This window comes from Bos taurus, chromosome 20, assembly GCF_002263795.3.
Source record: "Bos taurus isolate L1 Dominette 01449 registration number 42190680 breed Hereford chromosome 20, ARS-UCD2.0, whole genome shotgun sequence".
In the NCBI taxonomy this organism is placed as follows: domain Eukaryota; kingdom Metazoa; phylum Chordata; class Mammalia; order Artiodactyla; family Bovidae; genus Bos; species Bos taurus.
In genome coordinates this window covers 67681786-67701016 of record NC_037347.1, presented here as the reverse complement: position 1 = coordinate 67701016, position 19231 = coordinate 67681786, and the positions used below count along the sequence as shown (strand labels likewise).

The 19231-nt window shown below is 43.1% G+C and overlaps 1 protein-coding gene across 3 annotated transcripts in view; it reads left to right on the top strand.

Moving 5' to 3' along the window:
- The window catches only part of ICE1 (interactor of little elongation complex ELL subunit 1), a 65391-nt gene that overhangs the window by 16653 nt on the left and 29507 nt on the right, over nt 1-19231 (top strand). For 2 of the 3 annotated variants that reach the window (XR_009492003.1, XM_059878918.1), the window contains exons 3-10: nt 593-3056; nt 3831-3942; nt 6118-6194; nt 7144-7181; nt 9876-9958; nt 10170-10209; nt 10287-10343; nt 17402-17488. Coding sequence is in view for 2 of the 3 variants with exons in the window: in XM_059878918.1 (XP_059734901.1) it covers nt 3865-3942; nt 6118-6194; nt 7144-7181; nt 9876-9958; nt 10170-10209; nt 10287-10343; nt 17402-17488 (460 nt within the window). In the remaining variant the exon portion in view is untranslated. The remainder of the gene's footprint in view (nt 1-592; nt 3057-3830; nt 3943-6117; nt 6195-7143; nt 7182-9875; nt 9959-10169; nt 10210-10286; nt 10344-17401; nt 17489-19231) is intronic. The other variant, XM_003587535.6, reaches the window with a different exon arrangement.

Below are 19231 nucleotides of genomic sequence, written 5' to 3'. Positions count from 1 at the left end.
CCTGGGGTTGCTCGCCCGGGGCCTGCGTGGCCTGTGGGGCAGTGCAGCTCCTCAGGGCCTGGCCTGGCCTCGGGGAGGCCTCTGGTCTTACGGGTGTGCACACTTCTCTGCTGTGTGGCCACACCGTGTGACTTGCAGGGTCTTAGCTCCCTGGACCACCAGGGAACTCCCAGTGCTCTCAGACCTTTACAGCAAAGCTCAGGGGCTAGGACATAATTTCTGCTCAGCTGGAAATGTTAAAAATTCTAAGAACTTTAAAAATTCTTTAAAGCCTTCTTAGCTTTAGGACTGGATAGATTTCCTGTGGTAGTTCATGGTCATGGTGTGAGATTGTTTTTTTAATCCTTTAAAAATCACAGGAATTTATGGGCAAAGATAGTATTTAGATCAAAGGAATTTTAAATTAAAAACTCATATATGTGCAGAGCTTCATAAGGAATTTAAGGTGGTGTATATGCGTGTGCACATATATTTAATGAATTAAATATGTTGCAGGAAACCTAGGAAGAAGAGTGCTTTGTATATTTTGAAATATGCTTGAAACGTATGTTTTTTAGATTGAAAACTAACATAACTCTTTTCTTTGTTGCAGTAATTTGTTAACAGAATATCAGAAGAAATGTGATGATATCCTTTTACTGGCTTTTTCCTTTGAATTTTTAAGAATAAACAAATGTGATAATTTTCATGGTTATCCTTTGGGAAGCGGTTGTTTACAGATTCAAAGTAGAAAGTGCCTCTAATAAGCTCAGTGAGCAGCTGTCTTCTACTCTAGACACATGCTAAATCAAGGCTGCTCATCTCCTCCTTACAGAATGTTTTGGTTTTGTCATTAATGCTGATTTTCTCAGATTTTGTAAGCTTTTTAAAGAGTCGGTCTTTTTCATTTGCACTGAGGACATCACATATATTCTTTAGGTTTAGGAGTAATGTGAAGCTGAGATGATGCTGCGAGAAGATTTGGGAGTTTCTGTAAGAAATATACTGTAGGAGTATCAGAATGTTGGGAGGTTAACTTTTGTTCATTAGCTTTGTGATTTGTAGAGAGTAATAAATACTGCCAAGTCATAGTACTCTTGCCTGGAAAATCCCATGGACGGAGGAGCCTGGTGGGCTGCAGTCCATGGGGTCGCTAAGAGTTGGACACGACTAAGCGACTTCACTTTCACGCATTGGAGAAGGAAATGGCAACCCACTCCAGTGTTCTTGCCTGGAGAATCCCAGGGACGGGGGGCCTGGTGGGCTGCCGTCTGTGGGGTCGCACAGGGTCGGGCACGACTGAAGCGACTCAGCAGCAGCAGCAGCAGCAGTGGACTTCCACTACTTGTCTCCTCCCCTCTCCCCATGTCCGTAAGTCTATTCTCTGTCTCGTTCTTCTTTGTTGCCCCGTAAATAAATTCTTCAGTACCATTTTTCTAGATTCCACATATACGTGTTAGAATACAGTATTTATCTTTCTTTTTCTGACTCACTTCACTCTCTATAATAGGTTCTAGGTTCATCCACCTCATTAGAACTGACTCAAATGTGTTCCTTTTTGTGGCTGAGTACTATCCCCTTGTGTATATATACCACAGCTTCTTTACCCAGTCACTGTCGATGGGCATCTAGGTTGCTTCGACGTTCTAGCTATTGTCAGTAGTGCTGCAGTGAACAATGGGATACATGTGTTTCTTTCGATTTTGGTTTCCTCAGGGTATATGCCTAGGAGTGGGATTGCTGGGTCATATCATCGTATGACCTAGTTTTTATTCCTAGTTTTTTAAGGAATCTCCATACCGTCTTCCACAGTGGCTGTATCAGTTCACATTCCCACCCACAGTGCAAGAGTGTTCCCTCTTCTCCACACCCTCTTAAGCATTTATTGTTTGTAGACTTTTTGATGATGGCCCCTCTGACCAGTGTGAGGTGATAGCTCATAGAAGTTTTGATTTGCATTTCTCTGATAATGAGCGATGTTGAGCTTTCCATGTGTATGTTAGCCACTTGTATGTCTTTGGAGAAATGTCTGTTTAGGTCTTTCCCACTTTTTGATTGGCTTGGTTGTTTTTCTGGCATTGAGTTCTATGAGCTGCTTGTATATTTTGGAAATGAATCCTCTGTCCGTTGTTTCATTCGCTGTTATTTCCTCCCATGCTGAGGGTTGTCTTTTCACCTCGCTTAGTTTCTTTTCTGTACTCTTTTGTGTCATTCTGGCCATCTTCTTGTTTATCAGTTTCTCTTTCTATAGGACAGAGAGTATATTTTATTTCATCAGAAATTTTTGTGAATTTGTCTATCTTGCAAAGACTGCAGTAATTTAGGATGAAAAACATATACTCCATTAGAAGTTTATGTTCTAATAGAGGAGGATACAGACATGTTATGACCCATAGGCATTTCTATATTGTGATATGAGAGTAGGGTTCTACAGAAATGAAACTTAAAGATGAAACTGCTGTCTTCGGTAATATTTTACTGGCAGCATGATGGGAAATGATGTTATCAAATTGTGCAGATTGTAAAAGTGAAAGGTTTTTCAGATTTTATGTTCTGCCTGTATTTCTTTTCTCAGATCTCCCACATTGCAGGCTAATTCTTTACCATCTGAGCCAACTGTATTCATTAAACATATAGATACATATATGTATACGATTTTAGTAAGTACAGAACGCTTGTTTGCTGGAACTGTGCTCTGGACTCTGAGAAAGGAAAGGCAGGACATGCAGGGATTCAGGGTCGTTTTTGTTAGTTGTTTATTCCTTTGTCTTTGCTTTTGTCTGGAGTTTCATATTAATCATACAATTAATCAAGAATCTTTTAATTTAGAGAAATATATATTTCGACTTACTGTAATGCTGTAAATTAGGAGTAGCTCAGTGAAAAGCTTTTTATCATATGTTATAGGTGGAACTTTGAATGTTGTTTTCTAGAAATTATGATCACCTGTATGTATATTGAACACAGATTATTACAGTTTTAAAGGGAGTTTTATCTTCAGACCCGCTACCTGGTACCTGTAGATAAAGTGGTCACAGTTTTCTTTAACCAGTTTTACAGCTGCAGTTTGCAAGAAGGTAAGCTACCTGTTTTCACAGTCAATGCAGGGTAGACATTTACTGAACTGGATTTCTACACAAATTCAGCAAAGTGCCACATAGCATTGACCCATCATGTAGGCTTTTTTGAGTGCTCATAATAAAAGATGTACATTTTCCTTCCTGTTAAATTGTCTAAATGAATTCTTACTGAGGTCTTAAATTACAGCCTAGGGTTTGGCTTTTCAGTTACTTTTACTGACCATGTGGCTTGAATTGAAGCTTATTGCTATCAGTTATTGTCTCTGAATTGACAGTTTAATGTGGTTCACTGTGTATATTCTAAACAATTTAAAATAATCTTACTTAGAATTTAGTAGTGTTGTATACAATGCTACTGATTACACTTACCAATTAGAAGAAGGCAAAGTGTAGTTATAAAATGAATCAAAAAGTTGCCTGTCGTTTAATTTAAATCAGTGGTGATGAGTTTTTTATTGGAAAAGCCACATCACTTGATAGACAGTCCCAGTATTCTTATGTTCTCCAGTGGATTGACAGCCTGTGGTGTTTGCTTCTCAGATGGCTTTTGATGTACTTTTATTAGAAATAGAGTCATGTCAAAGAAATAAAAAGTGATATGTAAATAATTTTGGTATTTAAAAATACCAAAATAAATAGAATGTGTTTAAAAAGAGATTCTTATTTTCTTTTTTGTTTTTAGAAAAAAAAATTGAAACTCACCAGTAGATATATTTAATAATTCATCATAGATACTTCTCATAATAACGTTAATGCTTTGTCCATTTTTAGAGAGAATAGTACTTTGCATCACCAAGTGGAGCAGATGCTTCAGAAAATATCTCCTCTACAGAAATGTCAGGAAGAACTGGGATTTTTAAAAGCTGAATTAGAAGAGAAAAAGGTACCTAAAGTAATTTTCCTATAAAGGTTTATCTTTGGTAAAGTAAGATCTGCTTATTTCCTGTCACTGGGATAAGGGGACTTTGTGTATCTTACTTAACAAGGAGAGAGAGGTGCTAGGACTCTTAAGTGTGCTGCTATCCTTAGAGAACACTGAACTAGTTGACTGATGGCTCAGTCCTTAACAGTAGTTATTAGTGATTAATGTAATGCTGTATTAGTTGCTTTTGGAGAAGGCAATGGCGCCCCACTCCGGTACTCTTGCCTGGAAAATCCCAGGGACGGAGGAGCCTGGTAGGCTGCAGTCCATGGGATCCCAAAGAGTCGAACACGACAGAGCGACTTCACTTTCACTTTTCACTTTCTTGCATTGGAGAAGCAACCCACTCCAGTGTTCTTGCCTGGAGAATCCCAGGGACGGGGGAGCCTGGTGGGCTGCAGTCCATGGGGTCACATAGAGTCGGACACGACTGAAGCGACTTAGCAGCAGCAGTATTAGTTGCTTATGCTTTTTGAGAGATTTAGTAGAACCACCTTTTAGCTGTGAATTTGTATGACTTTGTGTCCTGCATAGCTTGCTTTCTCTGTTTTTCTTTCTGCCATTGGGGTGGCTCAGACGGTAAACAGTCTGCCTGCAATGTGGGAGACCTGGGTTCTATCCCTGGTTTGGTAAGATCCCCTGGAGGAGGGCATGGCAGCCCATTCCAGTATTCTTGCCTGGAGAATCCCATGGACAGAGGAGCCTGGCAGGCTACAGTCCATGGAGTCACAAAGAATAGGACACAACTGAGCAACTAAGCACAGCACATAAGTGTAAAATAACATGCAAAAGTTCAAACTTTATTAAACTTAGGGAAAAAATTAGGTTCTCTGTTTCAAAAACCCGGTTTCAATAAAACAGTTTTAAGTGCTGTAAACTTATTTTTTAATATAAAATTCATGTTACTCTTATTGGAGCTCTAGAAGAGAATTCATGGCTTTTCCACATTACAAACTCTGAAGCCGATAGGTAGGTGTTTAGCGTGAGACGAGTGGTAGCCACGCTGCTGCCTGTCTCCTTGACCTGGTAGCACTTGTGCCTCTTAGTCTGCAAGTCGTGCCGTAAGGTCATGCCGTGTGCCTCCTTGAGGTTTTTCTACTTTAACAGTGCTTGATTTTCCTGTTCGTTTAGAAAGTATTATGTATTTATCTACGTGGTGAAAGATAAACAATCGTGCTGAATTTTGTCTGCCCCTGATGACAAAGTAATGTCATCAATCATACCTGAGAGGAAACATTAATACTGGAGTCAGAGTTGAATAATAAACCCTCAACAGTCAATCCCTTAGTTTGTCTTTCAAAGAATTCCTCAGCTTCTGAATCCTCAGGCCCCTCATCTGTAAAAAAGGGGTCATGAAGACCGTCTCTCCGAGCTCTGGCCGTTGAAGAACCGTGTGCACAGGAGGACTATGTGACCAGGCTCAGTATGTTCCTTTCCCATCCCATGATGCCTGTAGCTGTGCCTGTGGTTGGTGTGAACATACCCCCTTGGTTACCAGGAAGGGTAATGATTGATATTTCTGCATGGTGGTAATAATTGTTGTGTAGTTGCTCAGTTGTATCTGACTTATTGCAACCCCATAGACTGTTGCCAGGTTCCTCTGTCCCTGGGATTTTACAGGCAAAAATACTAGAGTGTATTGTCATTTCCTACTCCAGGGGATCATCCTGACCTAGGGATTGAACCTGCATCTCCTGCATTGGCAGGTGGATTTTTTTTACCACTGAGCCACCTGGGGAAGCCCAGTGGCAATAGTAACTTAAATTTATTAAGCTCAAAAATTGCCCTAGGGTTGTTGAATTCTAATTGGTTGAGACAAAAATACTAGCTATTCAAATTTACGAAGATTTGGATTTACCTTAAAATTAGCATATTTAAAATTTTATAGCTCTGTTTGACTAGACTGTTAATCATGATACCTCTATTGAGAGTTTGGCTATATCTGTTAAAGTGTTCAATGAATTGTACTTTGGTTTCCTGCCTAAACATTTTATTCATTTGGTTAATTTCATACTATTAAATGATAGTGCTTTAGCTTATCAAGGTCAAAATCAGTTATCACTCATGGTCAGTGACTTTCACATTGGTGAATGTCAATCAATATGTACATTTCAATATATAAAATTTCTTTTCCAGAGTTCTCTAAAGTTGTATCAGGACACTCATCAGGAATATGCTCGTGTGAAAGAAGAATGCTTAAAAACTGATGCTCAGTACGTATTTAAAAATTACTGTGAAAATAAGGCGTCCAAACTGGAAACTGTGTAGTGCTTATATGAGTAGTGTTGTCTTCTCTCTGTCTTTGGGTTTATTCGCCATAATTAATGGGGTGATCTTGAACTAGTCTCGCAACCTTGATTTCCGCATGTCTGGAAATTCTGTGTTAAAGGATTAATAGGATAAAATACCCTGTCGTATGTTGAGGGCTTACACAAAGAAGGAACTCCATAAAAGTTTTTATGTCTATATGTGTGTGTGTGTCTGTGTTACGTTTTCATAGAGAAAACAATTGGCATCTCCTTTTTTTTTAACCAGTCCTTTAACATGTATTATGTGGAATGGGTCTCTTTGTCCCATTAAGGCAAAGGGCTCTTCCAAAATGTCAGTTAACTGTTTTAAAGTCTAATACTATGTTCACATCATTTACAAAGCTTGTGAACTACATGTACAGTTATTTCACAGTAACTCAGGAGACTTTCTCAGAGGGTTTCCTACCTTCTCTGACTCAGGAATCTTTCCTAAAACTGAAAAATTGTAGTTTTCTAGCCACTGTCTCCTATAAAATGGTGGTGTGACTGTTTCCATCAGACATGCTTCTTAAAGTAACCTCACCTGATCAGTGCATCACCTGGACACACGAGCGTGACTTAGATGAACCACGCTCACCTAAGTTCGAGGCGTGGCATGCCTGATAAACAGAGAATTTTAAATCCATTTTCCAAACACTGCGTGAAAACAGCGTACCTTTGTTTCTGTGGTTTGCTCTGCCTTCTGAACAGTTGGTGGTGGTAGTGGTGGGTGTGTGATGCTTGTCGTGGCTAACGTTTTGTTACATAAATCTCAGTACTTTAAAAAAACATGTATCACAGATTGTGAGGCTGTAATACGTTTTTTCTGTTAATACTTCCCTAACCCTGTTAATATGTACAATTGTGTTATCAGGAAGAAGAAGCTAGAAGCCAAAGTGAAGAAGCTGGAAGGTAATTGGCACCCTGTTACCCCGCTGGTGGGAGCCATCACCCTTGTGCGAGCGATTGGTGTCTGTGCAGGGCTGCAGTTCTCAGTCAGCCGGTCCCGTCCTGGTTGTGATGGCGTATCCCTGGGAGAGCACATTTAGGGTACCCTTAGGCAGAAGGGTGAGCACCACGCTCCTCTGAGTTCCTGAACAGACGTGCAGGTCCTTGTCGTGTTCACTCAGAACACAGCTCACAAGTTCCATGTAAGAAGCAGCAGTCATTCAAAGGAGTTAATTTTGAAAGCTGAATCTCATGGGGCCTTCTCATTTTTTCGTGATGAAATCAGTGGTTAGTAGGAAAAGATACTCCTTTTAATACTCAGAAACTCAAGAGTATTTGGATGTTCATGACTCCCGTGATGGAGAGATCTCTGTGAGGTTCCCTGCATCGGGGCTTTCCACTTTGTCCCTGACAGTCCACCCACCCACCCCTGCCCCGCCCCACCACCACATGGTCAGGGCCGTGTGTCTGCACTGAGCAGGTGGGGTGCGGACGCCACACAGCGGGGTCTGCTCTGTCCTCCTGTGGCAGCCAAGAGCCCTTTCAGGAGTCGAGTTTGAGATCTTCCCTTCTGTTTTTCCCCATTCACTCAGTGGCTGTGATGTGGAGACAGCATCAAGTAGAGACGAGGGGGCCCTGCAGACCCTCCCTGGCCCTGGTCCCCTGCGCGCTCAGCCCGGTGTGGGCCGGGCTGCCCTCTTACTGTGGGCCCTCCCGAGCCTGCCCTGCCCTGTTTCCACACCACTAGTGCTCTGCTTCAGAGGACGGTGTACTTTTTGTAGTTAATTTTTTATTGAAGTATAGTTGATGTATAGCATTGTGTTAATCTCTGCCATACAGCATAGTGACTCACATAATATAAACATTCTTTTTAAAATAAGCATCCTTTTTTATCTTTTCCATTACGGCTCACACAGCAGATTGAGTTTAGTCCCTGTGCTGTGTGGTAGGACCTTGCTGGTGTCCGTTCTGTGAATACTGCTTGGCATCTGCTAACCCCACACTCACACCGCCTCTCTCTCCATCCCCTTTGGCAACCAGGAGTCCGTCAGAGAGCAGCTTAGTTTCGAGTGTGAATTGAGAATTTGAATAGACGTTGCTGAATATGTTTCCAGTTATTAACTTGCCTAAATTGAGCCCAGTTTTTCAGATTTAAGCTCTAAATATTTTGGTAACAACTTTTCCCCTGATTTGGTTGTTGCAAAAGCATTGTGGCAGTAAGTACAACATCACTGTGTTCCTTCCCAGATGACCTCTCGCTAGTGTGTGGGGATAACTGTCTGTTTAAAGACATGTTTTAAAGGGATCCAAAGTGCCTGTGAGAGTGTATGAAGCTATTACAACAAACTTCCTTTGAATCAAAAATATATTTTTCATGTGACAAAAACATGTTTCTAGTAAGTGATGAAAGGTTGTTGTTGAATCGTGAAGACACCGGGATTCTTGGCCCCCGGAGGAGAAGAATTCAATCCAGGGCCAGTGATGAGGCTTGATCGCTCAGAGCTTTTGTGTAATAAAGTTTTATTAAAATATAAAGGAGATAGAAAAGGCTTCTGACATAGGCATCAGAAGGGGGCAGAAAGAGTACCCGCTTGCTAGTGTTAGCAATGAAGTTATATACTCTGCAATGAATCCAAAGAATGTCTGGAGGTTATAAAGACCTCACCAGACCTACTCCCATAATTTACATTTTAAGATAACAGAATTAGCCAAAAGGTTTAATCCAGAGACTGTCCTCAGGCAGGATACATTATTGTTATATAATCCTAAGAAATGTAGAGAAGGAAAAAAAGGTTTGTCCTTTCTTCCTCCTTGAGAATTCCAGACCCCTCTCTCCTTGGGGACCCCTAGACTCCTTATCAACCTGCCTAGGAAATGACTCTCTCAGTGATAGGACATAGAAATCAGGTGAAGAAATAGACAAGTTTGTTAGAGGAATCAGGAGGGGACTGTCTCTATGGTGTTTATAGGATTTTATTTCTCATAGCAATTGTCTGTGAACATACTTGGATGCAGTCAGTACTGGTCAGGTTCTTCATAGTGTAGTTGAACCCTTCAGTGCTCAGAGCCAAAAACTTGAGTGAAGAGTTTGCTCTTGGTCCACAGGGGAGCTACACAAACGTGTTAGAAGTGCCTCTGTGATAAAGTTACGGGACTTGGGGTGAGTTGACTTGAGGCAGGGTAACTCCGAGCAGGCAGGCACAGCAGTGTAGTAAACACCAGGAAGGCTGTCCCTCCCCTGGACGAAGAGCAGGGTCTGAACCTCTGCTGAGCAAATCACACCCCTGAGTCTGGCTCCAGAGTGCTGCTGGTTGTTGAAGAGTGTGCACATCAAGCCTCTCCTCTGCAGGTCTTGCGTGTGGGCCTTTTGCCTGACTGAAGGGATTGGGTTGGCTTGTTTGGGGATTGGAAAGGTTTCTTAAGGCCTATGACAGTTCTTCATTTCTGTAGATAATAATAGTTCAATCAAAAGTGTTTCTGCCTTTATTCCTGATTCTGACAGAATACTGAAAGAATGACAACTTTACAAAATCTGTTTCAAATTTGAAAAAAAAATGAGAAAAGCTCTCAGTAGGTTTTTTGAGTATTTTATCAATGGTACTTATAAATTTGGTAAATAATTTTTTTCTTTTACTTCACTGTACTCTTTAAATAAAGAGGCTGCTGTCAAGCAAACTCAGGACTTCAAGCAACTAAGGAATGAAAAGAAAATACTTGAAAAGGAATTTAAGAAGACACAGGTAATAGATCACAGCAGTGCCGCCTGTGTTCGGGTCTTCTCTCCAGGCCTGCTCGTGTCCTCTCTCAGCACAGGGGGTCCCCATCATGCAGAGTCAGAGGCCCCACAGATGCAAGGGCAGTAAGGGGTGCCCCGGGCTGCCCCTGTGCATCCCATCCAAAACAGCTGCCCTCCCATCCACCGCATACACTGCTTCTGTTTTGTTTTCACAGGAAAGACTTGATGAATTTTCTAAACAGAAAAATGAAAGGGGTGAGTATTCAGTTAATGCTTACTTAAAAATGCTGTTTCAACACACATTATTCTAACTCTTTTCCCCCACATTTTAGAACTGAGACATATTGGAACACAAATTTCAAGTGATTCTTACGGAAGCATCGATAAAAGTGAGTATATTACAAATTTGGTTTTAATCTCTGTGCATTTCTTTCAGTGGTTTGGGAGGTTGATTGTTACTGTCACCTATAATGATGGGGATTCTAGGGCTCATAGATGATTTTTGTTAGAAGAGACCCCTCCTGTTTCCTGTCATGATTAGATCTGTAACCTTGCTGTCGGATAAAACAGTCCAGTGAATGAAAGAGCCAAAAAGCTGGGAGAGGTATAACTTCCACACTTGGCAACAGTTTATCCAGTTAACGCTCGATTTCTTAGGTGCCAGGTATATGGAAGTGGCCAAAGGCAGGCAGGGAGACCGTGGAGTCCGAGCCCTCCAGGGTGTTTTGGCAGACAGAAGACCTGGGGAAGGCCGGGCGTCCCACGGAGGGTGCGGCTGTCCTCTGGGAGAAGGGTTGCCCCACGCCCTACTCGTTGCCTGCTGTGCCCACCGCCACGTGGGTGGAGGCACGATGCGAGGAGTGGAGACCTGGGGCTCACATCACCACTCCCACCTTCCGTGGGACCTTTGGTCGTGTACTTCCTGTCTGTGTGTTTTCATTCTCAGTTTTGAAAAAGGTATGAATTTCTGCTGTGCTAGCTCATACTTTTTTGATAGAGATAAGTTCAAAATGATTAATAAGTAATGGTATTTTCATGTCATCCATCCATGTTTTTTCCAAATGGAAATTATTAAAAACACGTTTTGTGCAGGTATGTAGTGTGTCTTCAGAAGTCTCCTCTACCTTTTTTCCTTCCTTTATTTTTTTTAGTCTGCAGTTCAAGGCTTCAGCTTAGACTAACAGTTGGCACATTTCAGCTGCCTGGGCCCCAATTCCCCGTTTGTCATCATCATTGATACATGGTTCCATGTGTCTGTGGCTCTTCCTGCTCCGAGGTGTGGAGACTCTTGCGTACTGGTGCTGCTGAGAGAAAGCGAAGGCTGGGTAGTGCTTGGCTTTGCCAGCTGACAGCCAGCTCTTGGGTTTGGTCGTCTCAGTTTTAGGAGTCAGCCGTTATCAGGCCTCCTGTTTAAAACAGAACCCTCACCCCCTTCCACAGTTGCTCACTAGCCTCACGTTCTGATTTTTTGTCAAAGAACTACTTAATAGTTTTACTAGAACTAGTAAAATCTTTTTTTTTAACATATCTTCTCTGTAAGGGAAAGGATCTTGTTTATTTTACTTTTTACAAATGAAGTCTTTAGGAATCTGCTGATTATTTAGCTTGGAGCTTGATGGGTTTAATTCCCAATGCTTAAGTATATCTTTTAACAGTTTCCTCTGTTAATACTGGACTTCTGAAGGACATTATGAGTTAGAAAGAGCATTGGGCCGGCTTCACTTTTGAAAAGACTGCCTGAGTCCTGTGTTGGCCTGTCTTTCTTTCATGTTCCTTATCTAAAGATGGCAGAAGATTAAAAAAAAAAAAAAAGAATAGTTAAAAAGTGCTAACAATTATTGAGGAAGGTATAAAGCAGATGGTGGCAATTGGTGATGAAATCCCCAGTCACAGAGAAAATCGCAGCCCTCCAAAAGCAGGCTTTGACTGCGGGAGCCTGGCATCCCCAGACTGGGGGTGGTGTGGGGGCGAGGAGGAGCAGTGTGACTGATGGGGTGGGAGGGCTGCTGCTGTCTAGCTGCACGTTGTCACAGGCTGTGACCCAGACTGGCTGCAGGCCACGGCCCAAGTTTAGTCTTCTGATGAGTTAGGACACAGGGTGGCTGTGGGTGTCAGAAAATTGGGTTAATGGTGCTGCTTTGAAGGATAGCTCCCCCTGTTTCCAGAGAGAGAGGTATGTGTGCGCCTTGTGGCTCCTCACTGTTCTCGCTCGCTTGCCCTCCTGATGAAGGCATGTCCTGCAGGTTCATGGCACAAGGACCTGCGTTTATTGCCAGAGGAGTAGCACTGTGGATGGAGGCTGAGGAGATGTGCTCTGGCTGTGCACGGTGCTCCTGTCCTGGGGAAGGGCAGGGACAGGAGAGAAAACCACCAGGAGCGAGCAGGCCCCGAGGGAACAGTGGTCAGTCGTGAGCAGGGAGAAATGTCTCCAGCCCAAGTTGTGTCCTTAGAGAGCATCTGAGGGCATAGCCATGGGCCACTGCTGTGACGTCTGAGTCAGTTCTCTGATACTAAAAACATGATTGTAGAGGTGAACCCCCTGGAAAGGCTGGATTGCTGAGTGGGCAAGTATAAGATTGCTTTGATGAGCCAAGGGATTTAATTGTGGATATCTCTCAATATGTGGTATAAAAAGATAAGGAAATAAAAGGTGTTAGGGAAAATCTGAGATGTTGGAGTATAGAGCCAGGTGCTGTGATGGTCACCTAGGACTTCCCAGAGCAGAGAACAGAGCTACTGTTTGCAGAGAGAGTGTGATCAAGAAATGACAGAAAATTTCCCAGATCAAGACCCTGATGTGATAGTTACATTAGAAAAGCCTGTCAACTGTAGAGCATGATTTTTATGTACAGTCTCCATCCCTGACTTGTTCAAAGGAAATAAATTTAAAAACAAATGACACAGAAAGATTGAATAGAGGGGGATGGATATAGAAATTGCAGTTCAAGCAAATTCTAACTTGAAAGCAGTCATATAACACAAAGGGCTTCCCTTGTATTTCAGTTGGTAAAGAATCTGCCTGCAATGCAGGGGTCCTGGGTTCGATCCCTGGGTTGGGAAGATCCCCTGGAGGAGGAAATGGCAACCCACTCCAGTATTCTTGCTTGGAGAATCCCATGGACACAGGAGCCTGGCACTATGGGGTCACAAGAGTTGGACACGACTTAGCAATTAAACCAACTGTATAATGCAAAAGAATAATTCATGCCTAGGAATGAATTTGCCTGGATTAAAAGGAACTGTTTAGAATGGTCAGCAGTACAGTTCATCAAGAAGATCCTGCTCTTGTGACCTTCAGGCATAAAAGTGCACTAGGTGAAGTGCCTGGGCATTCTAGGGGAAAGAGCCACATCTGACTTCACGAAAGACTTCAGTGTGTTTGTTAGAAACAGAGAGTAAAAGCAAACAAATGGGAGATGGAATGGGAATAATGACTGCAGGATGGGTGATTTACATTGACTCTCAAAGCCCGGGGATTCTGTAAACTACTTGTCAAACATGCCTAAAAGCTGACTACTAAATAAAAAGCTGCAATCTGAGATTAGGTTATAGATATTTCAAAAGATATTAATAAAAACCTCTCCTACCTCCTTCCTGAAAAACTGGTAACCGAACACACATAATAAACTGCTCTTGGATAACAGAAAAGATAAAAGCTGAAATACTAAGCAGTTTTGGAAATTAACAAAAATAAGGCAGCATTTTGGAGAAGGCAATGGCACTCCACTCCAGTACTCTTGCCTGGAAAATCCCATGGACGGAGGAGCCTGGTGGGCTGCAGTCCATGGGGTCTCGAAGAGCGGGACACGACTGAACGACTTCACTTTCACTTCTCATTTTCATGCACTGGAGAAGGAAATGGCAACCCACTCCAGTATTCTTGCCTGGAGAATCCCAGGGACGGGGGAGCCTGGTGGGCTGCCGTTTATGGGGTCGCACAGAGTCAGACACAACTGAAGTGACTTAGCAGCAGTGGAAAGGCAGCATTTATTAAAATCTTTGAGATATTGCCAGTATTCAGTGAGTGATCCATGGTTGTAAGCGATGTTGTGAGGATATGTGAGGATAGACACAGGGCAGCCTCGGAGGAAGGGTCCCGGAGACACACCCTGTGTGCCAAGTGGCTTCGGTCACATACGACTCCTTGTGACCCCATGGACTGTAGCTCGCCAGGCTCCTCTGTCTGTGGAATTCTCCAGGCAGGAATACTGGAGTGGGTTGGCTTGCCCTTTTTCAGGGGATATTCCTAAGACAGGGATCGAACCCAGAGTCTCTTTAGGTCTCCTACATTCACAGGTAAATTCTTTACCGCTAGCAGTACCTGGTAAGCCATGCTAGGACGCAGGAATTACCGTAAATGAAGCGAGAATTCCAGAAAATGAATGACTTAAGAAGGTAGCAAAATACAACAGAAACCCAAGGAAAATAGGAGGAAGGAACTGATGAAGAAGGAAACATAAATGAATGAAATAGGAAACAGAGCAGTTAACTTAGGGCCGTTGAAATGAACAGCTGGATCTCTGCAGTGCTGGTGAAGCTGACCAAGAAAGGAAGGCAGAAAAGCTTCGTAGCACTAGGACTGAGGACGCTGTCAAACTACATCTTGAGAATTTCTGAATTTCACAAATTTCAGATTTTATCATGTTTGTAAAATGGACTGTTTTGTAGGAAAACACACTCAGATTGACATAGAGCAGTTGTTGGAATATCCTGAACAGAGAAATAACTCGTAAGAAAGTTAAAAATTAAAGATAATACTATGGAAGCTCTGGATGGCTTGCAGGTGAGCAGATCTTCAGTGAAAACCTGATGTCTTTATTATTGTTTTTGCTTTAGGACTGCTCCTGTCTTGTTCTTCTGACTAGCAGAACCGTGTGCCAAAACTAACTGTGTGCGTGAAAATGCGCACACGTGTCTTCAGCACTTAGAACTGTCACTTAGCAGTGAAGCTGTGAAAATACTAAAACTGTAAGAACTCACATCTGTTAGTAATATAGAATATGGACAAAGTATGACTGAGGATTTATCTCAGGACTACGACAACAGCTGGTTAAGAGGGACATGATAGGGTCATCTCAATTCAGCATCCATTCCTCATTAAAAAAAAAGACGAGATAGTAATAGGAAAAAGCACTTCGCACTTGAGAAACGTGAAGCACTGAGAGCCTAGTCGTTGCATCAGAGACGAGGCGAGCCTGCTCCTCCACCCTTCTGTGTCTGCTGGGGACCTGAGCCATGCGCCCGAGTGGACTCACAGCGCAGGAGCTGTCAGATTGCTGTCATTGGAAATGAGGGCACTGACGAGGTGGAGAAAGGAAGATAGCAGTGTTGGAGCTCGGGCGAGCGCTGGTGCTTACAGTGAGGACGCACGGTGGGTCTTCACTAGTCTGTCAGAACAGATGGCATAAGAACAGTCCGTTCTCAGGTGGCCGCAGATCGGTTAGACACCCAGGGAAGTACCTGAAGGCAGCGTGCCTGCCTCTGTGAAGACAGCTCTAAAACCACTGAACATGCACACAAATGCTGTGTTCCTGGATGTAAACAGTGAAGGCATAGAGATGGGAATTTTACCCCCATGTATGTATAAATATATATTCTTAAGACTGGATGGGGAAGGCTTATCAGAAGCAATAGACCCGTAATAACAATTTAATCCTGAGCCAGGGTCATGCTAGCACAGATACTAAAATATAGTTACAAGGTTGTTGTGATTAAGGATGCGTGCCATTCATGTGGACACTGACAAGTCAGTGGAGTAGGCAAGTCTAGAAACGCTGTCCTCGGAGATGCCTGGCGTTTGATAAAGGAGGCGTCTATCACAGGGTCAGGGGAAGGCGTGTGGTTCAGCCGAAAGGTTTTCACGACCAAGTCCCGAAAGTGCCAGGATGCAGGCTGTTTTCTGCTTGCTGGTATCGGATAGTTCTCGTGTCAGACTGGAAGTAATGAAGGCGCTTAGCTGGAATAGGCATAGCTCTGGTTAATAGCCTCTGTAAGAACAGAGAAGGAACTTTCTTGTGTATTTTTTTTCAGGTTCCTTGTTTGCTGCTTTGGGTATTTGTAATAAGCAGAGATCCTGGTCAGGTCATTTAAGCAAAGGGTGTCATGGTATTTGGAAGCAGGCTTTGGGTGGGTTAACTACAGTGTAGATAAACTACTTGATCATAGAACTTTGCAGCTTGAATATGGATGCACCTCACCAGCGACTGGCTAATGTGGGTCAGGAGAGGCTGGAAATGCCCACATTTCCCAAGTTCTGTACGTTTGCCCAGTTTGTCCTGGTCCTTTTTCTGTGGAATTAATTTATTCATTATGGAATTCTACTATAGATGTAGTTTGCCATTAAATAGGGCTGTCCTGTTCCAAAATTTGTGATTCCTTGGAGATATTTTAGTTTAGAAGATTGATCTTTTTAACTTCTCTAGAACTGGATTAAAGATTTCAGTGTTTTCAAGAAATGATTCTGTTTAATAACCTCAAGTGAGCTACAACAGAATTTTGAGGTGACTTGAAATTACCAGGTACTTAATAATTATTTTCAGTTAAATATTAAGTAATGTGGCTTGTCTTTTTATATGTATTTGACACGAACTATTCATATTTATATTTTGATGAATGTTTTTTGCTTGGAACATTTTGAGGAATTTGTATTTTTAATGTTAAATTTACTTTAAAACCACAGTGTGATATTCTTAATGTTATATGACTTTCATTTAGTTACAGTTGTCCTTTGCCTTTCAACTTGAACCAGTGATTCTTAACCACTTTAGAAATTCAGACCCATTTGAAAAAAATTTTCAAAAATTACAAAGCTCTCACTTTGCTTATATAGACGTAGATGCTTCCTTCTGTGTGCTCACGTGGGTGACTCTCTCTCCCTCTCCATATGTCTATACCCGCACGTTGATCTCCTCTCATTTCCCCTTAAGGCCATAAAAGAATTTCCCAAGACCCACGAAGCCCCTAAGTTAACTACCGCCTGGTCACCTCTGGTGGCATTTCTGATGACCTCATGGAACTGAGCTGATACTGTTTCTTCTGTGTAGAATCTGTGGAGCGGTGATCTATACCGGTCCCTCTAGCTGGGCTTCCTCCCTGCGCTCCCCAGTCACGTCACTGTCTGTGGAAAATGCAGAGACCAGAGATTTGTTTGTCATGTGCGTGCATAATGGAGGTGAAGACCTTTCCCAACAAGCACGCTGGGTTTTCTGAGTCCTACCCTGTGTGCTCCGCACCCTCCAAGCAAAACCCAGGCTTGTGTTCAGCCTTCAGTCAACATGCTTTCACATTAGTAGCCAGCTGAATTGTGTTCAGTGATGGAAGGAGGGGAAGGGGGTTTAAGTTACCTAGTTTTCTAATTCCCTGATAAATCCCGATTTCCCAGGAGTGTGTTTTGGCCTTGGGCTGAATGAGCCAAATGACATGACTAACACTTGCCTCTCTTCCACAGGGAAGGTAAAACTGCTTCTGAAGGAGCTCTGGCTGTGCATCAACACCACACACAGACTCCCGGGTGAGGGTGGCAGATACATCCCAGGTGAGGGGGAAGCTTCCAGAGCTTCATTTCATACAGCAGCAGCGGTGTTTACTGTGGACGTTGTACGTCTTTAGTTTTTTTTTTTTTTTCGTCTTTAGTTTTTAATTTCTCGAATCTCTCATTGAAAGAGTGAAATAAACTGAGATGGGCGCTTGCCATCATCCAAAACCCTGTTCCTTCTAGCATGATTTCTAGTCTCGTTGAATGCGTCTGGTTTTGAATTTTGTAATAGCTGCTTCATCAGGGAACATCCACTGGGAAACCAGAAGGACTCGTAGAGGGAGTGTGTGTGGCTGGTGCAGGTGGAGACCGGGTTTCACCGTTTCTCCGCCCATGTCACTTTCCCTGGATTCCTTTAATTCTGGTGGCTCAGATGGTAAGGAATCTGTCTGCAATGTGGGAGACCTGGGTTCGATCCCTGGGTCAGGAAGATCCCCAGGAGAAGGGATTGGCTATGCACTCCAGAATTCTTGCCTGGAGAATTCCATGGACAGAGGAGCCTGGCGGGCCCCAGTCCATGGGGTTGCAAAGAGCTGGACCATGACTGAGCGACTCATGCTTCCACTCTCATTTTTTTCTGCCTTTAGTTGCCCCTGCTCTGGCAGTTACGGATCTTTCCTTGTCTCCTGACCCTTTTGGAGAGTACAGATCATTGGGTAGAAACCCTGTGGGTTGTGGCATGTTTTCTTGTATTAGAGTGAGGCTGTGTATTTTCCACTAGAGCTCCTAGTGTGTTCTGGGGAGAGAGCGTGTGGTCGGCCTTGTCCTGGGGGCTGTTAACCTTGATCTCTGTGGAAGGTGATGTCGGCCCGGTTCCTCCTGTGAAACTGCTGTTGCTTCTTGACTCAGTGGCCACCCCGAGGGAGGCGCTGTGACATGGCACATATCTGTTTCTCTCTAGCCCTGGCCCACTGATTTTAGCTCTGCTGGTATATCTTGTAGGCTGCGATTACTACTTTGTGAAATAGTGGCTTTTGCAATTCCCTTGTTTTCCTAAAGGTATTAACTGCAATTCTTCTGTAAGGAAGAACTGTCATTTTTCTCCACTCACTCATTCATTCACTTTGCATTCACTTCTGTCAGTGTGGTCTCATAGACACTTGTTTTATTCTGTGCATCATAATCCGGTACTTTCACTAGTCATCTTACCGCTCAGGTTGCCCCAGGTGCAGTCACTGGGACCATCTGGGCCTCTTAGGCATGTCCGTCTTTACATCTGGTTCTGCAAACTGTCTCGGGCTCAGCTTGTATTTTTCCCTCCCCAGCCCTGTAATCAGCCACTGCTCCAGGGAGCCCTGAGGCCTTCTACGAAAGGTGTTTTTGTAGCTTTCATATGTTTTTATAGCTTTCAAATATGACAAGTGGTTGTTTCCAGTTAATTGCCAGGACACAGTATTTTTACTAACAATTAGCATTGCTGTTGCTCACCAAAATCAAAACCCAAAGAGAACCGGCATTTCATAGTAGCTTTCAGTTGTGTTACAGTGCAAAGTATTTCTGTGACGTAGTCAGGTTCCTTAGAGTATTGTACAAATACTTTCATGGGGTGGAGGTGAGAGTTGCTCAGTTGTGTCCGACTCTTTGTGACCCCATCGACTATACAGTCCATGGAATTCTCCAGGCCAGAATACTGGAGTGGGTAGCCTTTCCTTTCTCCAGGGGATCTTCCCAACTCAGGGATTGAACCCAGGTCTCCTGCATTGTAGGCAGATCTTTACCAGCTGAGCCACAAGGGAAGCCCTA